The sequence below is a fragment of the Haematobia irritans genome, chromosome 3, assembly GCF_050003625.1.
Source record: "Haematobia irritans isolate KBUSLIRL chromosome 3, ASM5000362v1, whole genome shotgun sequence".
NCBI classification, from domain to species: domain Eukaryota; kingdom Metazoa; phylum Arthropoda; class Insecta; order Diptera; family Muscidae; genus Haematobia; species Haematobia irritans.
In genome coordinates this window covers 101,932,151-101,951,954 of record NC_134399.1, presented here as the reverse complement: position 1 = coordinate 101,951,954, position 19,804 = coordinate 101,932,151, and the positions used below count along the sequence as shown (strand labels likewise).

Sequence of the window (19,804 nt, the reverse complement as noted above, 5' to 3'; positions counted from 1 at the left end):
GGAACCACCTGCACGTTGTTGGCGGCGTACCACTCCATGGCCTTTTTACCGTAATGGCAAGATGCCAAATCCGGCCAAAACAGTACGGAACAACCGTGTTTCTTCAGGAAAGGCAGCAGGCGTTTATTCAAACACTTTTTCACGTAAAGTTCTTGGTTGACAGTCCCGGAAGCTATGAAAATGCTGCTTTTCAAGCCACAGGTACAGATGGCTTGCCAAACCAGATATTTCTTTGCGAACTTTGACAGTTTTATGTGCTTGAAAATATCTGCTTCCTTTCCCCTTCCTTTTGCCGTATAAAACTCCTGTCCCGGAAGATGCTTGTAGTCGGCTTTGACGTAGGTTTCGTCGTCCATTACTACGCAGTCAAACTTCGTCAGCATCGTCGTGTACAGCCTCCGGGATCGCGCTTTGGCCGTCGTATTTTGTTTATCATCGCGATTTGGAGTCACTACCTTCTTGTAAGTCGATAGTCCGGCTCGTTTTTTGGCTCGATGCACGGTTGTAGACGATACACCCAGCTTATTTGCGGCATCTCGGGTAGAGAGGTTAGGGTTTCGCTTGAAACTACCGGCAACTCTCTTCGTCGTCTCAGCGGCTTCCGGATTTCGATTTCCCCCCGATAAAGATTTCCTGGATGTCGACAAACGTTCCCCAAACACTTTAATTGCATTTGTAACATTTGATTTGGCAACTTTTAGCGATTTTGCCAGCTTTGCGTGCGAGTAGCTCGGATTTTCGCGATGCGCGAGCAAAATTTTGATACGCTGCTCTTCTTGCTTGGACGGCATTTTGACAACTGAAGAGTGAATTCCAAAATCAAAACAGGAGCAACATTATACACACACACACACCTTCAAAATGAGGGGTGTTCAGGTTTTTTAAATGAAAATTGAAAGAAATACGTCAAGTTTATATTGACCAAATTTTGACTGTATCACCCTTTACAAATAAAATTTTGACAAAATTTTCTATAGAAAAAAAATTTTGACAAAATTTTCTATAGAAATGAAATTTTGACAAAATTTTCTATCGAAATAAAATTTTCTTTAGAAATAAAATAAAATAAAATAAAAAAATTGTGTCAAATTTTCTATAGAAATAAAATTTTGACAAAATTTTCTATAAAAATAATTTTTATTAAATTTTGATTAAATTTTCTATAGAAATATAATTTTGATTAAATTTTCTATATAAATAAAATTTTGACAAGGTTTTCTATAAAAAAAAAATTTTGAAAATTTTTTTATAGAAATAAAATTTTGACAAAATTTTCTACAGAAATAAATTTTTAACAAAATTTTCTATAAAAATAAAATTTTGGACAAAACTTTCTATAGAAATAAAATTTTCTTTAGAAATAAAATAAAATAAAACAAGTAAGGAAAGTCTAAAGTCGGGCGGGGACGACTATATTATACCCTGCGCCACTTTGGAGATCTAAATTTTCGATACCATATCACATCCGTCAAATGTGTTAGGGGCTATATATAAAGGTTTGTCCCAAATACATACATTTAAATTTCACTCGATCTGGACAGAATTTGATAGACTTCTACAAAATCTATAGACTCAAAATTTAAGTCGGCTAATGATGAGACACCGTGGTACAATGGTTCCTGCTTCGACCGAACACCAACAAGTTTTTCAGCGGTGGATTATCCCACTTCAGTAATGCTGGTGACATTTCTGAGGGTTTCAAAGCTTCTCTAAGTGGTTTCACTGCAATGTGGAACGCCGTTCGGACTCGGCTATAAAAAGGAGATCCCTTGTAATTGAGCTTAACATCGAATCGGGCATCACTCAGTGATAAGAGAGAAGTTCACCAATGTGGTATCACAATGGACTGAATAGTCTAAGTGAGCCTGATACTTCGGGCTGCCACCTAACCTAACCTAATGCACTAGGGTGGAACACAATGTTAGTAAAAAAAAATGTGAGAAACATTTAAATCTGAAGCAATTTTAAGGAAACTTCGCAAAAGTTTTTTTATGATTTATAGCTCGATATATATGTATTAGAAGTTTAGGAAAATTAGAGTCGTTTTACAACTTTTCGACTAAGCAGTGGCGATTTTACAAGGAAAACGTTGGTATTTTTACCATTTTTGTCGCAATCAGAAAAACATATATATGGGAGCTATATCTAAATCTGAATCGATTTCAACCTAATTTGGCACGCATAGCAACAATGTTAATTCTACTCCCTGTGCAAAATTTCAACTAAATCGGAGCACAAAATTGGCCTCTGTGGTCATATGAGTGTAAATCGGGCGAACGATATATATGGGAACTATATCTAAATCTGAACCGATTTCAATAAAATTTTGCACACTTGACTACACTACTAATTTTACTACTAGTGCAAAATTTCAATCAAATTGGGGTAAAACTCTGGCTTCTGGGACCGTATTAGTCCATATCGGGCGAAAGATATATATGGGAGCTATATCTAAATCTGAACCGATTTCAATCAAATTTTGCACACTTAACTGCACTACTAATTGTACTCCTAGTGAAAAATTTCAAACAAATTGGGCCAAAACTCTGGCTTCTAGGACCATATTAGTCCATATCGGGCGAAAGATATATATGGGAGCTATATCTAAATCTCAATCGATTTCAACCAAATTTAGCACGCATAGCTACAATGCTAAATCTACTCTCTGTGCAAAATTTCAACAGACGGACGGACGGACGGACGGACAGACGGACGGACGGACAAACGGACAGAGGGACATGGCTATATCGACTCAGGGACCCACCCTGAGCATTATTGCCAAAGACACCATGTGTCTATATCGTCACCTTCTGGGTGTTACAAACATATGCACTAACTTATAATACCCTGTTCCACAGTATGGCGCAGGGTATAAAAATTTGTCTAATTTTCTATAAAAATATAATTTTGATTAAAGTTTCTATAGAAATATAATTTTGATAAAATTTTCTATATAAATAAAATATTAACAACCCAGCAAAAAAATTTTGAAGTTCTTCTAAAGGCACAACTTTAAAAGCACTTTCAAAAATGTCCTCCCTAAGATGTTCTTTATTTGAACTGCACAGGAAGTTCATTTGAGCCAATTTTTTATAACTTATAACCATATTTTTAATGGGAAATTTATTTTTTTTTTTGTTTCAAATAGGATAAAAGAATATTAATAATTAATAAAATGGTACAAATTATTTAAATTTTGCCGTATAAAATGCTAGATGCTAGAATGGATTATTCTAGAAAAATTTCGAATTTTTGAAAATATTTCATGTCAAAAGTGCCGGACAAGCATTAGAATGCATTAAAAATCATAAAAAATTGTAAAAATTATTTATTTGTCATAATGAGACTAAATTTCTTAATTCGCAACACTGAATTCGCATTATCCCTTAAGAAGTGATGCAAATTTAGTGCAACGGATGTTGAAATGTTGGACATCCGTCCTATGACAAGCCCATGTTAAATTCATCGCTTCTTCGCTGATTTTGCATCACTTCCGGATCCAAAAAGAACATTTTCAATACTTTCTTGGCAAACGCGTTTTTTGCTGGGAAGGTTTTCTGCAGAAATAAAATATTGCCAAAATTTTCCATACAAATAAAAATTTTTGACAACATATTAATAGAAATAAAATTTTGACTAAATTTTCTATAGAAATAACATTTTGGCAAAATTTTCTATATAGTAAATAAAATATTGACAAAATTTTTTATAAAAAAAATTGTGAAAATTTTTTTTTTATAGAAATAAAATTTTCTATTTCTATAGAATACAGAAATAGAAATAAAATTTTGACAAATCGTACTCCACTGTTAGGCGAGCTGTGTGGCATGGGGTACCGTTGGATATCATTACGGTAGCGTTCGCCATTCGCAGTTTCGTTACGATTCTCATCATCTTTGAAGATTTTTTTCGGAGGCGCCTCAAGCACATTCACAGATTTTCTTTTTCACTCACACACGAAAAATTATTCACGCGTGTCACTACAATTTCATGTCACGGGTATTCCTCTAAGCTAGTCAATCATTATTACATGAAATAAAACGTTAAGATGGGTTTTGTTAATGAGGTGCAATAACTAAGTTACTGATTAATGCGATCAATATTTCTTCCAACCATCTCTCGTACTCTGAATTTATAAACGGGTGGAACGGGAATTTAAATTTCAATATGAATGAGTAACATAACTTGTTTGTATGTATACAAACAACAAGCACGTAGTTTCGAAACGTCATAAAAATCAGTATTCTGACATTCGCTAAACTTGAGCAATGCAAAAAATTTACTAAAAAATGAGAGTGACGTTAAAACTCATAACGGTCATAAAGAGGTTATATATAAATAAACTTTCAATTTATTTATAATGAGTTGCTTGACAAAAATGTATACAGTAATCCCTCGATTTACGTCGTGATTGGTTCCGGAATTTGACGACGTTAATCGAAACGACGTAAACAGAATTAAAAATTGCTCATACATAAAAAAGAAACAAATAACAGTTCATTATTCAAAAATATTGGGGTTTAAAAATTAAGTTTATAAACAAATGAGAAACTGTTATTTGTATACATATAAAAAACATCGCCTCTTCGAAAATTGCGTTATATATGCAATATAAATCAGAATTTGACGAATTTTCGGTAAGAATTTCAGAAATAAATGTTTCGGTGTCTTCGTTGTTGGTAGTTATTTCACTTACAAGGAGGGCGTTTCTGATAAAATTGGCAAAAAATCGACGACACAAATCGAATGGCGACGTAAATCGAAGTTGGATGGAATGAAAAATTTGACTAACTAAATCGAAACAACGCAAACCGACGCGACGTAAATCGAGGGATTGCTGTATATGTATAATATGAAATAGTAGTATTTTTTTAAGGGGTTGTTTAAACCCCCAACCAACTAAAATAGCATGTAGGGAAATAGGAACATCGAACGATAAGGTTGGTTGGGCTAGGTTATAATTGCAGACTGTTACTTCAGGCACTCTCATATACACCATCGTTGCCACAGTTGGTAGAATTCTACCAAAAATGGTAGATTGGTAGAATTCTTGAACATTTGGTAGAATTTTTAAAATATTCCCCCCCAGCTAAGAGTTCAAATTTTTTTCAAATTTTGAAATTTTCTATAGAAATAAAATTTTGACAAAATTTTGTCTATAAATAAATTTTTGACAAAATTTTCTATAGAAAACAAATTTGACAAAATTTTCTATAGAAATAAAATTTTGACAAAGCTTTCTACAGATATAAAATTTTGACAAAATTTTTTATAGGAATAAAATTTAAATATTTTTGGTTTCTATAGATCTAAATTTATATTTATTTTTTTAGAATATAATTTTGATATAATTTTCTATAGAAATAAATTTTGTCAAAATTTTCTATAGAAATAAAATTTTGACAAAATTTTCTATAAGAATAAAATTTAAAATTTTTCGGTTTCTATGGAACTATAATTTCTATTTATTTTTTAGAATAAAATTTTGACAAAATTTTCTATAGAAATAAAATTTTGACGAAATTTTCTATAGGAATAAAATATAAAATTTTTTGGTTTCTATGGTACTAAAATTTCTATTTATTTCTTTAGAATAAAATTTTGACAAAATTTTCTATAGAAATAAAATTTTGACAAAATTTTCTATAGAAATAAAATTTTGACAAAATTTGTTATAGAAATAAAATTTTGACAAAATTTTTTATAGGAATAAAGTTTTAAATTTTTTGGTATCTATGGAACTAAAATTTCTATTTATTTCTTTAGAACAAAATTTTCTATAGAAATAAAAATTTTACAAAGCTTTCTACAGGTATAAAATTTTGCAAAATTTTATATAGGAATTAAATTTAAATTTTTTGGTTTCTATAGATCTATAATTATATTTATTTCTTTAGAATATAATTTTGACAAAATTTTCTTTAATTTTTCACAAAATTTTCTATAGAAATAAATTTTTTGACAAAATTGTCTATATAAAGGGTGGTTAAAATTTCAAGGGCCGATGTTGATTTTGAATAAAACACAAACTATTTAGGAAATTATTGTAATTTTATTTTATTATGATATATTGGTATTACTCAATTATGTATGGAACAAAATATCGGCCAAATGGGCGCCGCGACCTCGGTGGCACACCTTCATCCGATGGTCCAAATTTTCGATGACGCTGAGGCATAATGGAGGTTCTATGCCGTTAATGTGCCGAATTATCTCATCCTTTAGCTCTTGAATTGTTGCTGGCTTATCGACGTACACCTTTTCTTTCAAATAACCCCAAAGAAAAAAGTCCAACGGTGTCAAATCACATGATCTTGGCGGCCAATTGACATCGCCATTACGTGAGATAACACGGCCATTGAATTTGTTGCGCAAAAGAGCCATTGCTTCGTTAGCTGTGTGGCAAGTGGAACCGTCCTGCTGAAACCACATATCGTCCACATCCATATCTTCCAATTCGGGCCATAAAAAGTTCGTTATCATCTCACGATAGCGAACACCATTCACAGTAACTGCCTGACCGGCCTCATTTTGGAAAAAATACGGCCCGATGATGCCGCCAGCCCATAAACCGCACCAAACAGTCACTCTTTGTGGGTGCATTGGTTTTTCGACAATCACTCTTGGATTCTTATTCGCCCAAATGCGGCAATTCTGTTTATTGACGAATCCACTGAGGTGAAAATGTGCCTCATCACTGAAGATGATTTTCTTCGAAAATTGATCATCCACTGTTGCCATTTCTTGGAACCATTTAACACGTTGTTGGATTGTTTATCTCTCCATGGTTCAAATTGAGTAAGTCTGAAATAGAGAAATGTCAAATAAAATTCGGAAAAAAACTTGGCGTTTAGGTGTGGTTCACATTCAACATCGGCCCTTACAATTTAACCACCCTTTATTTCTGCATACAGAAATAAAATTTAACAATATTTTATAGAAATAAAATTTAACCTTTTAGGTTTCTATAGAACTAAAATTTTGACAAAACCTTCTATATATTGTATAAAAACGTACTAATCTTGTGGCCCCTAAGTAAGCCTACGATCCACATTTTAGTCAAATCGAATGAATGTGAAGGCTTCTATAAGCTCAAGAATATGTTTATGTGTCATCAGCTATATCATGTGTCATCAGCTATATCAAGCTAGACAGACAGGATATATCGAAAAGGATCCCCAATTCTGGCAAACCGAAGTTTTTATTCAATTTACCTGAAATTGGAAATATAGAGGTATTGTAGGACCACAAATACGTATGCCAAAAATTTTGAGTAACGGTCCATATTTTGGTATAGCCCCCATATAGACCGATCTCCCGATTTTACTTATTGGGCTTATAGAAACCGCAGTTTTTATCCAATTTACCTGAAATTTGAAATCGGGAGGTACTTTAGAACCATAAAGAGGTGTGCCAAAAATTGTGAGTATCGGTCCATGTTTTGGTATGGTCCCCATATAAAACGACCTCCCGATTTGGGGTCTTGGGCTTATAGAAACCGTAGTTTTTATCCCATTTGCCTGAGGTATTTTAGGACCATAAAGAGGTGTGCCGAAAATGGTGAGTATCGGTCGATATTTTGGTATAGCCCCCATATGGACCGATTTCCCGATTTTACTTCTTGGGCTTCTAGAATCCGAAGGTTTTATCCAATTTGCCTGAAATTGGAAATCTAGAGGTATTTTCGGGCCATAAAGAGGTGTGCCGAAAACGGTGAGTATCGGTCCATATTTTAGTATAGCCCCCATAAGAACGATTTCCCGATTTAACTCGTTAAGTTTCTAGAAACCGTAGTTTTTATCCGATTTTTCTGAAATTGTAAATATTCTTGTATTTTAGGCTCACAAAAACGTGTATCGGATTAAGTTTTTATCGGTCCATTTGGTAATACCTCCATATAGACCGACTTCACTTCTTGAGGGTGTAGAAGGCGCTCTGATCATGAAGATTGCTTGAAACTCAATGTAAAATTTCCAGATATTACTTCTCGGGTGAAAATCTACAGATTTAAGATTTCAGATGTTAATGATTCCTCTAAAACTCAAACAAAAATGGTTCTTATAAATCCAGAATCTAATATAGTCCTCATAGGTGAAATCTTTAAATTTATCTTCGGCCCTCCTGAAATTTCAAAGGAAACCCTAATATTTGGTTCATGGTGGTGGGTATTTAATATTCGGCCCGGCCGAACTTACTGATGTATATACTTGTTATTACGAAATTTGTCCATAATATGGTTTAGGGTTCAAAATTTTAAAACAATTTAAACTTTCGTCAATTTAATTTAAGATTTCTGACACCTAAGAATTTTGGTATTGGATCCGAACCAAAAACCCTGCTTTAAATCTACACCCAAATACAAAATACCTTCCAGCACAAAATTTTCGACAAACGAATTTCCCCTTTGTTATCAAATGTTTTCTTTAAGTGCAAATTAAGCCAAAATAATAAGTCTTGCATCAAAGGCTTCTGGTAAACTTTATTTGCTTTTAAAGAAAAGAAATACTTCAAAAAAGAACTTCTTCAAATTAGGTCAATATTTTTTTAGTGAAGTAACTACTTCGAATTACCAAGGTCCAGGTGTTTCAGTTATCTTAAGCTATAAGGCCCAAAGTTTGCTTTTGTCTGTTGTGTCATGCTCTATGATATCACAGATGGTCAACATTTCTCTTATCAATGAGTGCTGCCCAATTCAATGTTTAGCTGAATATAACTTTTTCAATGTCTCGAAAAACACAATAATTCTGATTTCTTTGATTGATAATTTTATTGCCTTCTCTTTGCAGATGTCTTACAAAGTCGAAGCATTGCCAAACTCTCACGCTGAATTGGGTGAGGGACCCCATTGGGATGTAGCCAGACAAAGTTTGTACTATGTTGATATTCATGTTGGCAAAATCTATCGTTACGACTACAATGAGAACAAAGTTTACAAGGCACAAATCGAAAATGAAACCTTGGCTGGATTCATTATACCCGTCGAGGGTACAACCGATCAATTTGTGGTAGGAGCTGGTCGTCGTGTCATTGTTATCACCTGGGATGGTGTCTCGCCCACAGCCAAGGTTGTCAAGACTCTATTCGAAGTGCAACAGGGTGATGCTCGTTTCAACGATAATCGTTTCAATGATGGCAAATGTGATCCCAAGGGTCGTTTGTTTGCCGGCACCATGAAATATGTGGGTGATGAATTTGAACATCGTTATGGTGAATTGTACAAATTTGAGAAGGATGGCAAAATGGAACTGGTTAAAAGTGATGTAGGCATTTCTAATGGTATGGCTTGGAATGAGAAAACCAAGAAATTTTACTACATTGACACTACCGATTATGAGGTTAAGGAGTATGATTATGATTTTGCCACAGGCAAGGCATGTAAGTAAAATCTGCCACAGTTTTATGATAAGAAAAATCTGACTTCAAAATCACTTGTTTTATATTCCAGCTAACCCCAAAGTTGTTTTCAATCTACGCAAGACCAGTCCCAAGGACCATTTGTTACCCGATGGCATGACCATTGATACTGATGGTAATATTTATGTAGCCACTTTCAATGGCCATACCATTTTCAAGGTTGATCCCAAGTAAGTTAATGTAGTAGGAAAAGTAAGCTCTTCATTTTATTTTCTTGTTTTCTTCTTTTTATTTGTTTAGCACCAGCAAAGTTCTTTTGGAAATTAAATTCCCTTGCAAACAAATCACTTCAGCTGCCTTTGGTGGTCCCAATTTGGATATCCTTTATGTGACCACTTCCTCTCGTTTCGGTGAACCTGATCCTGCTGGTACTACATTCAAGGTTACTGGTTTGGGTGCTAAGGGTTTGCCCATGACCAAAATGCAAATTTAATTTAATACCTCAATACAAAGACACAATGCGTTCGCACACTCACACATACATATATACAAATAATATAAGATCGATATTTCGTTTATTGTTGAAATAGATTATGAAAAATACCACAAAAAAATGTTTTTTACACCTTCCATAAATCGCAAGAAGTTATATGACTGACAACGAAAAACTCGAGTTGGAAAGAATACTGCGAAATTTTAAGTTTATATGTTTAAGGACAAAGAAAAATGTTAACTTAAGCAGTCTGTTGTTCTTAGAACAATCTGGTTGGTTCAACATAAGAATATAATCGAGTAGGTTCAGCGGTACTTTTAGTTAATATGGTATTACAATAGTATAAGTCAGCCTGAAAATAAATCGGGCCGCCACTTTAAGCTAAGGACAATGAAAATATCGCCAAACGAAAATTTTGCGACTTGCTATTCCGAATATCGGAACAGTGGGTTATGTATATTCTTGATCGTGGTGACATTCTGAGCAGAGATGGTTAGGTTAGGTTAGGTTAGGTTAGGTGGCAGCCCGATGTATCAGGCTCACTTAGACTATTCAGTCCATTGCGACACCACATTGGTGAACTTCTCTCTTATCAGTGAGTGCTGCCCGATTCCATGTTAAGCTCAATGACAAGGGACCTCCTTTTTATAGCCGAGTCCGAACGGCGTTCCACATTCCAGTGAAACCACTTAGATAAGCTTTGAAACCCTCAGAAATGTCACCAGCATTACTGAGGTGGGATAATCCACCGCTGAAAAACTTTTTGGTGTACGGTCGAAGCAGGAATCGAACCACGACCTTGTGTATGCAAGGCGGGCATGCTAACCATTGCACCACGGTGGCTCCCCTGTAGAAATGATGCTAACTTCCGATGGACCTTAACGGAACACTTTTAGGTATAGCCTCCATATAAAACTATCTACTGATTTGACTTGCGGATCCTCTTGGAAGAGCAAATTTCATCCGATTGTGTTGAAATTTAGTACGTGTTGTTAGTATATACCCTAAAACAACCATGCGAACATTGGCTAATATCGGACCATAATTATATATATATAACCCCCATATAAACCGATCTCCAGATTTGGAGCACGCTCTATATTGCTTGTCAATTTCGTGTAAATTTATGTTTTTCGTTTGAAAAAGTGTGGTAAAAAGGAGCTTCCACTTCCCAGCAAATATCAAAAAATGAATTTCGTAGTTCCTATTTAGGAATACCCTTCACCTTAAATTTTCAAAAAAAGGCAAGGAAAAGTTGCTTCACTCTCCCCATACCCCATACCCCATATTCATTTCATAACTTCTCCCATTTCCCTACAAATTCCATGTAAATCGAAGAAGTTTTGATGTTTCACTATTCTCCAAAAGGGAGTTCCCCACCCCAGATCATATATCGAAAAATCCACGTTATCGGTAAATTCCAAGTAAATCGGAGAATTTTTGTTTTTGCGTATTCTTAAAAAATGGGACGAAATCGAAATTTCGAAAAATAAAGTAGGAGATTTATGTCTAGAGACCACCTCAACTTTCCTTAGTTTAGGTTAGGTGGCAGACCGATGTATCAGGCTCACTTAGGCTATTCAGTCCATTTTGATACCACATTGGTGAAATTCTCTCTTATCACTGAGTGCTGCCCGATTCCATGTTAAGCTCAATGACAAGGGACCTCCTTTTTATAGCCGAGTCCGAACGGCGTTCCACATTGCAGTGAAACCACTTAGAGAAGTTTTGAAACCCTCAGAAATGTCAACGGCATTACTGAGGTGGGATAATCCACTGCTGAAAAACTTTTTGGTGTTCGGTCGAAGTGGGAAACGAACCCACGACCTTGTGTACGCAAGGCGGGCATGTTAACCATTGCACCACGGTGGCTCCCGGTCACTTTCCTTGAAAATGTCAAAAAATGGTGAACTCCCCAAACCCCCCTCCCCCTTCCCCGACCAAAAAAGTCAAGGTATTTTTTCTATAGACCACCTTCAATATTCCCCGAGAACTTCTTCAAGTTTCTAAATGTCAGTCGAGGTGGAAGTCCCTCTCCTCGTCCAAATATCAAAAAATCACGTACCCCATATTTGTGTCACAACCTCCGCCATCTTCTTTATAAATTTCGTGTAAATATGAGAATTTATACTTGTTTAGTACAATAAAAAAGTCAGCAAAATGTAGGTCCCCTAATATAAAGTAGCGAAGCTGTGTTTAGTGACATCCACCAAACTTCCCGGAAGTTTTCAAGCATATCAGAGAACTTAAGCTAAATTTAAAAAAAAAAGTCTGGCAAGGAGGTCCTCCTCACCGGCAAATATCAAGTTCCGCATAATAATTTCATAACTTCCATGTCTTCTGTAAATTTCAAATAAATCGGAGAAGAAAAAGGATGGCCAAAGAGGAGGTCCCCTCCCCGACCAAATATCGCAAAATAAAGTAGAGAATCTTTGTCGAGACGCCGCCATCGGAGAACTTTGATTCAATTTTCGAAAAATCGGACAAGGGCGAGATACCCTCCCCGTCAAAATATCAACAGATCAGGTACCCTATATTAATTTCATAAACTCCCCCCACGTATTTTGCAAATTTCAAGTAAACCGGAGTTTTTCACTGAACTTTAAAAAGAAGGTCGACGGTACGTCCCCCTCTCCGCCAACCTTCCCAGAAAATTTCTAGAAGATCGGAGAACTTAAACGCAATTTTTTAAAAATGCGGGAAAAGGGAAGGGGATTTCCCTACCCAAATATTAAAAATCAGGTACACCATATTAATTTCATAATTTCACGTCCTTCACCCAGAGAAGGAATATGATCACCTCAAACATGTTTTAAGAGCAAAATGTTATTTTTGGGTGGTGACCATGTGACATGGTTTTCGCAACCATGTTATTTTTCTCTGAAATCATGCATCTGATTTCGGCAAGCAGGTTATATTTGACGAGAAAATATTATTTTAGTGACAAACATGTTACATGGTCACCATACAAAAATAACATTTTGCTCTTGAAACATGGTTGAGGTGATCATATTCCTTCTCTGCGTGTTCGTAAATTGCACGTAAATCGGAAAATTTTAGTTTTTTTCACTTTAAAATGTCGGGCAAAGGTTTTGTAGTTTATACCAGGTCTGTAGTAAAATGGATCAAATCCGGTACAAGATTAGTCTCTGGTGTGTATGGGCTAGTCCCAGTTAGGGTCAAAACTTATGGAAGGGACCGGTAACTTTAACATGGATTTGTCATTAACGGGGTAATTAAAATCTGGAGCACTGGTACCAGTCCTGTGATAGATTTTGGGTTTTGTTACGGATAGTCGAGGCCATACATTTAATATAGCGATTTCAAGTGTTTAATAAATTATCGTCTTCCACAAAATGGAAAAAATGGTGACTTCCATGCCCTCCAGAAGTTAAATCGGAAGATCGGTTTCTGTGGTGGATATATTAAAACATGGACGGATATATACCAAAGTTAGCACAGCTCTTTACTGACTTATAGAAATTGCGTCTTCTATGATCCCATGAAGTCAAATCGGGAGACCGGTATATATGGGGGCTATATCCACATATGGACCGATATAGTTCATATTGGACCCCATTTGGTACAATCGTTATGCGATAGAAAGTAGATCAGCATTAATTTTCAGTTCAATGGCTCTATTGCATCTCACCCCTATGCGAACAGCGATACCTGCATAAACCATAAATAAATCTTTGTTTTCATTCAATTTCATTACTATACAGAACACCCAAAAATGTATCTACGAGTATTTCCTCTATCTGTGATCTGTACCATTGACATTTGCTATTCATCAACATGCCATCCGTACCAGTCAATTGCATTGAAAAGAGAACATTTTGTATTGTTCAACTGTTCAACTAACCTGCATAAAATGCTCAATCACTGCGCGAAATACTTGAGTATGTTTTTTTTTGTTATGGGGGAGAACCCTTGTTGTGAACTCGTATTGTTGTGTTAAATTATAACGCATAATTTAAATATAATAGTTAGTTCTACTATTTACCGTCATAGATTGAATGAAGAGCTTGAATATTAGTGTGGAGTGAAGATAAACGCGTAGTATTTTTTGTCATTTGATATCCATTGCACGGAATAAAGGAACATACATAGCAGCGTTTACCAATAAGAACAGTCTATAGAAGAGTGACTATCACTTCATTCACGTTCAGAATGAGAAATTTTTATTCCCAACTCGGGAAGTAGAAAGAACAGACTGTTTTTTTTTGCTTGAGGTTAGGTGCTGATCGTCGGCGTTGAGTTTTTAGTTTTCCCATTGAGTTCTCGGATCTATAATTCCCCTACTGATTTGTTCGGATCTGCAGATCCTCTACTGATTTATTTGAACACAAAGATCTCCCGCTGAGTTCTTCAGATCTACAGTTCGCAACTGAGTTTCTTAATTTGCAGTTCCCCTTACATATATAGAGATTCCCCGCTGAGTATGTAGGATAATGAGTGTTTCAGATCTACAATCCCTCAATTTTTTTCGGATCTAATGAGTTCTGTTGATCAGCGAAATATCCATTGCAAGGAACACATATAGAAGTGTTTCGAATTTCGATTCTCATCGTCTGCTTGAAGTTTAGTTTTCCCACTGAGTTCTCGGATAAATAATTCCCGTACTGATTTATTCGGATCCAAAGATCTTCCTGGTTCTAAAGGTCTCCCACTGAGATCTTCAGATCTATAGTTCGCCACAGAGTTCTTTGATGTATAGATCCCCCTACGGATATTCAGATTTCAAGCTGATTATTTTGGATATACAGATTTTCGGATCTACATTCTCCCCGCTAAGTTTTTCGTATCTATGTAACAGTCACGCCACTGAGTTCTTTAGATCTATAGTTCCCCACTGAGTTTTATTGATCTGCGAAATACCCTCTCAGTTCCATGGACCTTTAGATTCTCCACTGAGTTCTTGGGTTCTACAATTCCCTTACTGAGTTATTCCGATCTATAGTTCCCCCAAAAAATTCTTCGAATCTACAATCCCTCATTGAGATCAATAGTTCCCCCACCGATTTGTTTGAATTTACAGTTCGTCATTGATTTCTCCGGGTCTATATATATGCAATAAGTTCTTCGGATACACATTTCACCCCGTGATATCTTCAGATCTTCTGTTCTACCACTGGGTCTTTAGACCAATAATTTTCCCATTGATTTGTTCGGATTCACAGTACCATAATGATTTATTCGATCTGCATTTCCCCCCACACATCTACAGATTCCCAGCTGAATTTTTCCGATTTACAGATTCGAATCTAAAGATTCGGCACTGATTTGTTTTGATCTACATTATCCCACTAAGATCTTGAGTCTACAGTGCACGGAAGTGCAGATTCCCGGTGAGCTTTTCGGATCGACAATTCCCGACGATCCTTCAGATTTCCCACTGTTAAGATCTATAGATTTCTCGGAACTACAGTTCTCCCACTGAGTTCTTAGGATTTAAGTTCCTCCACTGGTTTCTTGGGATCTTCTGAGTTCTTAGGATTTAAGTTCATCCACTGGTTTCTTGTGATCTACTGAGTTATTGGGATCTAGAGTTCTCTCACTTAGCTCCACCACTGAGTTCTTTGGATCTATAGATCTCCAAGTTTGCTCTTAAGACCTAATGCCCCCCAGATCTACTGTGCCTTTACAGAGTTCTTCGAATTTACGCCCCTCCCCCCTGATTTATTCGCATCCGTAGATTCCGCACTGAGTTCTTCGGATCTACATTCCCCATGAATTCTTTGGACCTTCATTTCCTCTATTGAGTTATTCGTATTTATAGATCCCCACTGAGGTTCCACGCATATTAGGTGGCATAATAGTATGTATGAGTAGGTGTACCGACCCTGAACTATTGCCTAATATGAGATAGCGTTCACACTACAATTAATACTGAAGTTGAGGTCAATTAATTTCAACGAGCAAACCTGTTCTCGTTTGTGGGTTCTTACGAAGATCTTGGGGAGCCACCTTGGTGCAATGGTTAACATGCCCGCCTTGCATACACAAGTTTGTGGGTTCGATTCCTGCTTCGACCAAACACCAAAAAGTTTTTCAGCGGTAGATTATCCCATCTCAGTAATGCTGGTGATATTTCTGAGTGTGGAACGCCGTTCGGACTCGGCTATAAAAAGGAGGTCCCTTGTCATTGAGCTTAACATGGAATCGGGCAGCACTCAGTGATAAGAGAGAAGTTCACCAATGTGGTAACACAATGGACTGAATAGTCTAAGTGAGCCTGATACATCGGGCAGCCACCAAACCTAACCTAACCTAACCTAACCTAACATGCCCGCCTTGCATACACAAGGTCGTGGGTTCGATTCCTGCTTCGACCAAACACCAAAAAGTTTTTCAGCGGTGGATTATCCCTCCTCAGTAATGCTGGTGACATTTCTGAGGGTTTCAAAGCTTCTCTAAGTGGTTTCACTGCAATGTGGAATGCCGTCCGGACTCGGCTATAAAAAGGAGGTCCCTTGTCGTTGAGCTTAACATGGAATTGGGCAGTACTCAGTGATAAGAGAGAAGTTCACCACAGTGGTATCACAATGGACTGAATAGGCTAAGTGAGCCTGATACATCGGGCTGCCACCTAACCTAACCTAACCTTAGGGAGAGAAGACCTCATCCAACGAGGTCTTCTCTCCCAACGAGAAAACCTCGATTCAAAATTTGTTACAAATCAAACGCAAACCTTAGGATGAATGAGATAAATATGTCTTTGGGAAAAATTCGAAATTTTAAATTTCTCACATAATTAACTACGCCCTATATCCACCCTAATATTTATAGTTCGACATTAAATAGGGGAAGTGCTCGCAATTTATTTAAATAAAGTTCTGCTGGACCCCCACCATGGTTTGATGCTTTTGCTTCTTTTATGTTCATGCATAATTAGCACGCATTCATTGCAAGGGGTAACCATAATTTTGGATTTTGATCTCAATCCGATGTTACTTTGCACGTAGCGTTTGAGCTCTTGGTCAGTCGGAGTTTGGGTTCGACTGAGGAAAGACTAGCGCTAGTTTTCGAATCATCTTCATTCACTGATATTGACTTCTGTGCATTTCAGTAAAATGCAAAACATAGAAGCCAATATACCCTTACAGGCCGTTGGTCAAACCCCCACAGATATTGTGCCTGCTAAGAAGGAAATCGTTTCTGGAAATGAGGTAATTTTTTTTGGTCCAAAAATGTATCTTTCATAGGAAAGAATGTTGTTTTTTCACAAATCTCATTTGAACAAACGGAAAAAATATATGGTAAATGCCTATCGTGGTAGCCTACCATTGCTGGAATTTCGAAAGGCTTTTAATGGTTTTGTAGGCCTATGTGGGATGCCTAAACCATGTAAAATATTAAAGGCAACGCACAATGTGCAGTACCTCATGGGTTGTGTGGAAATCTGCATCAAATGAAATCGAAGTAGGGTTTGGGTTTGGAAAGTTAAGTTTTTTTTCAGCAATATTTATGGGAATACTTTTCGCATATGGAGATGGTGTATTGGAAGAGACAAGAGTGATATTGAACTTCTGGAAAGAATGATCGTTGGATATTTAGAAAGAAATGAAGTAATTGTGAGTATTATTTTGAGATATATACGTTTAAGTTTAAAAACTAAATTAATTTTGTATTGCTTACAGTTTCTTATTCGAGATCTGTCGAAGATTTATGGATGACTCATTACTTGTAGCTACAATTCTGAGCCATCAAATTCTGCATTGTGCTGGTACTCGAATTCGCAGTTGCATCAAATGATTACAATGAAATACAATGAAATGATTACAAATGAAACACTCCTTGTCGATACCAGCTGAGAAGGTGTTTTAGAGGCGTTACACTTCAAAGCCTTGATTAGCCATTTTGCCATTCATCGCTTCATGTATTTTGCGTTTATGAATGCTGACCTGTCTGGTATACTGCATGTTCCAGAGGATATTTTTGTATCCCTCTCACCCACTGGATTTTGAAATTCAACCTTGACTTTCCTGTTTTCAACTAAAGGAGTGGTGAATTCCTATCAATGTGTGATTAACATGTAAAATTGCTTAGAAAAGTAATGAAACATTTACAAATTTCACCAGCATTATTGAGAGGCCTTTAAGATCAAAAGGGCAAAAAAAAAAACACTTTTTAAAAAATTAAAAACGCAATTTTTTCAAAATTAGCAGATTTCTTTTTATGCCCTCCACCATAGGATGGGGGCATATTAACTTTGTCATTCCGTTTGTAACACATCGAAATATTGGTCTAAGTCCCCATAAAGTATATATATATTCTGAGCCGTGGTCAAATTCCGAGCCGATCTAGCTATGTCCGTCTGTCCGGCTGTCTGTCCGTATGTCGAAATCACGCTAACATCTGAACGAAACAAGCTATCGACTTGAAACTTGGCACAAGTAGTTATTATTGATGTAGGTCGTATGGTGTTGCAAATGGGCCGTATCGTTCCACTTTTACGTATAGCCCCCATATAAACGGACCCCCAGATTTGGCTTGCGGAGGCTCTAGGAGGAGCAATTTTCATCCGATCCGGTTAAAATTTGGTACATGGTGTTAGTATATAACCTCTAACATCCATACAAAAATTGGTCCATATCGGTCCATAATTATATATAGCCCTCATATAAACCGATCCCCAGATTTGACCTCCAGAGCCTCTTTTTCATCCGATGCGGTTGAAATTTGGGACGTGATGTTAGTTTATGGTGTCTAACATTCGCGCTAAAATTGGTCCATATAGGTCCTTAATTATATATATCCCCCATATAAACCGATCCCCAGATTCGGCTTTCGGAACATCTGGGAGGAGCACATTTCATCCGATTTGCTTAACATTTTCTATGTTGTGTGCGTATATGGCCTCTAACAACCATGCAAAAATTTATCCATATAATATAATTATATATAGCCGATCCCCAGATTTGACCTCCGGAGCCTCATGGATGAACAAAATTCATCCGATCCGGCAGAAATTTGGTACATGGTGTTAGTATATGGTCTCTAACAACCATGCAAAAATTGCTCCATATCGGTCCATAATTATATATAGCCCCCATATAAATCGATCCCCAGATTTGACCTCGGGAGCCTCATGGAAGAGCAAATTTCTTGGTGGCGAAAATGTCATCAGATTCGGCTGAAATGTGAAGGAAAAACACTTTTTTTTTCAAAATTCGTTTTTATTATTCAACATAGAGTTCCCTTCAAGAGTGATACAAGGATTATAACGACCTTCCAATTTTTGATACCATTTTGGTAGTACTCCTTCGGTTTTGCCTCAAAATAGGCCTCAGTTTCGACGATCTGGGGATCGGCGAGCATCCTTTTGAGGTCTGAGAACAAGAAAAAGTCGCTGGGGCCAGATCTGGAGAATACGGTGGGTGGGGAAGCAATTCGAAGCACAATTCATGAATTTTTGCCATCGTTCTCAATGTCTTGTGGCACGGTGCGTTGGCTTGGTTGAACAACACTTTTTTCTTCTTCATATGGACCGTTTTGCCGCGATTTCGACCTTCAAACGTTCCAATAACGCCATATAATAGTCACTGTTGATGGTTTTTCCCTTCTCAAGATAATTGATAAAAACTATTCCATGCGCATCCCAAAAAAACAGAGGCCATTACTTTGCCAGTGGACTTTTGAGTCTTTCCACGCTTCGGAGACGGTTCACCGGTCGCTGTCCACTCAGCCGACTGTCGATTGGACTCAGGAGTGTAGTGATGGAGCCATGTTTCATCCATTGTCACATATCGACGGAAAAACTCGGGTGTATTACGAGTTAACAGCTGCAAACACCGCTCAGAATTATCAACACGTTGTTGTTTTTGGTCAAATGTGAGCTCGCGCGGCACCCATTTTGCACAGAGCTTCCGCATATCCAAATATTGATGAATGATATGAGCAACACGTTCCTTTTATATCTTTAAGGCCTCTGCTATCTCGATCAACTTCATT

The 19,804-nt window shown here is 36.7% G+C and overlaps 1 protein-coding gene and 1 long non-coding RNA gene across 4 annotated transcripts in view; both read left to right on the top strand.

The window, feature by feature from the left end:
• The window catches only part of LOC142228417 (regucalcin-like), a 51,445-nt gene extending 41,571 nt beyond the window's left edge, over window positions 1-9,874 (top strand). For all 3 annotated transcript variants that reach the window (XM_075298849.1, XM_075298848.1, XM_075298847.1), the window contains exons 2-4: window positions 8,787-9,375; window positions 9,446-9,584; window positions 9,655-9,874. In XM_075298849.1, coding sequence (XP_075154964.1) covers window positions 8,787-9,375; window positions 9,446-9,584; window positions 9,655-9,847 — 921 coding nt within the window. In that variant the 3' untranslated portion in view covers window positions 9,848-9,874. The remainder of the gene's footprint in view (window positions 1-8,786; window positions 9,376-9,445; window positions 9,585-9,654) is intronic.
• A 7,356-nt stretch (window positions 9,875-17,230) lies between these two features.
• Window positions 17,231-18,011, top strand: LOC142228416 (uncharacterized). Its single transcript, XR_012720155.1, has 2 exons — window positions 17,231-17,424; window positions 17,491-18,011. It is a non-coding gene; the product is annotated as an uncharacterized LOC142228416 (long non-coding RNA).
• Window positions 18,012-19,804: the final 1,793 nt, after the last annotated feature.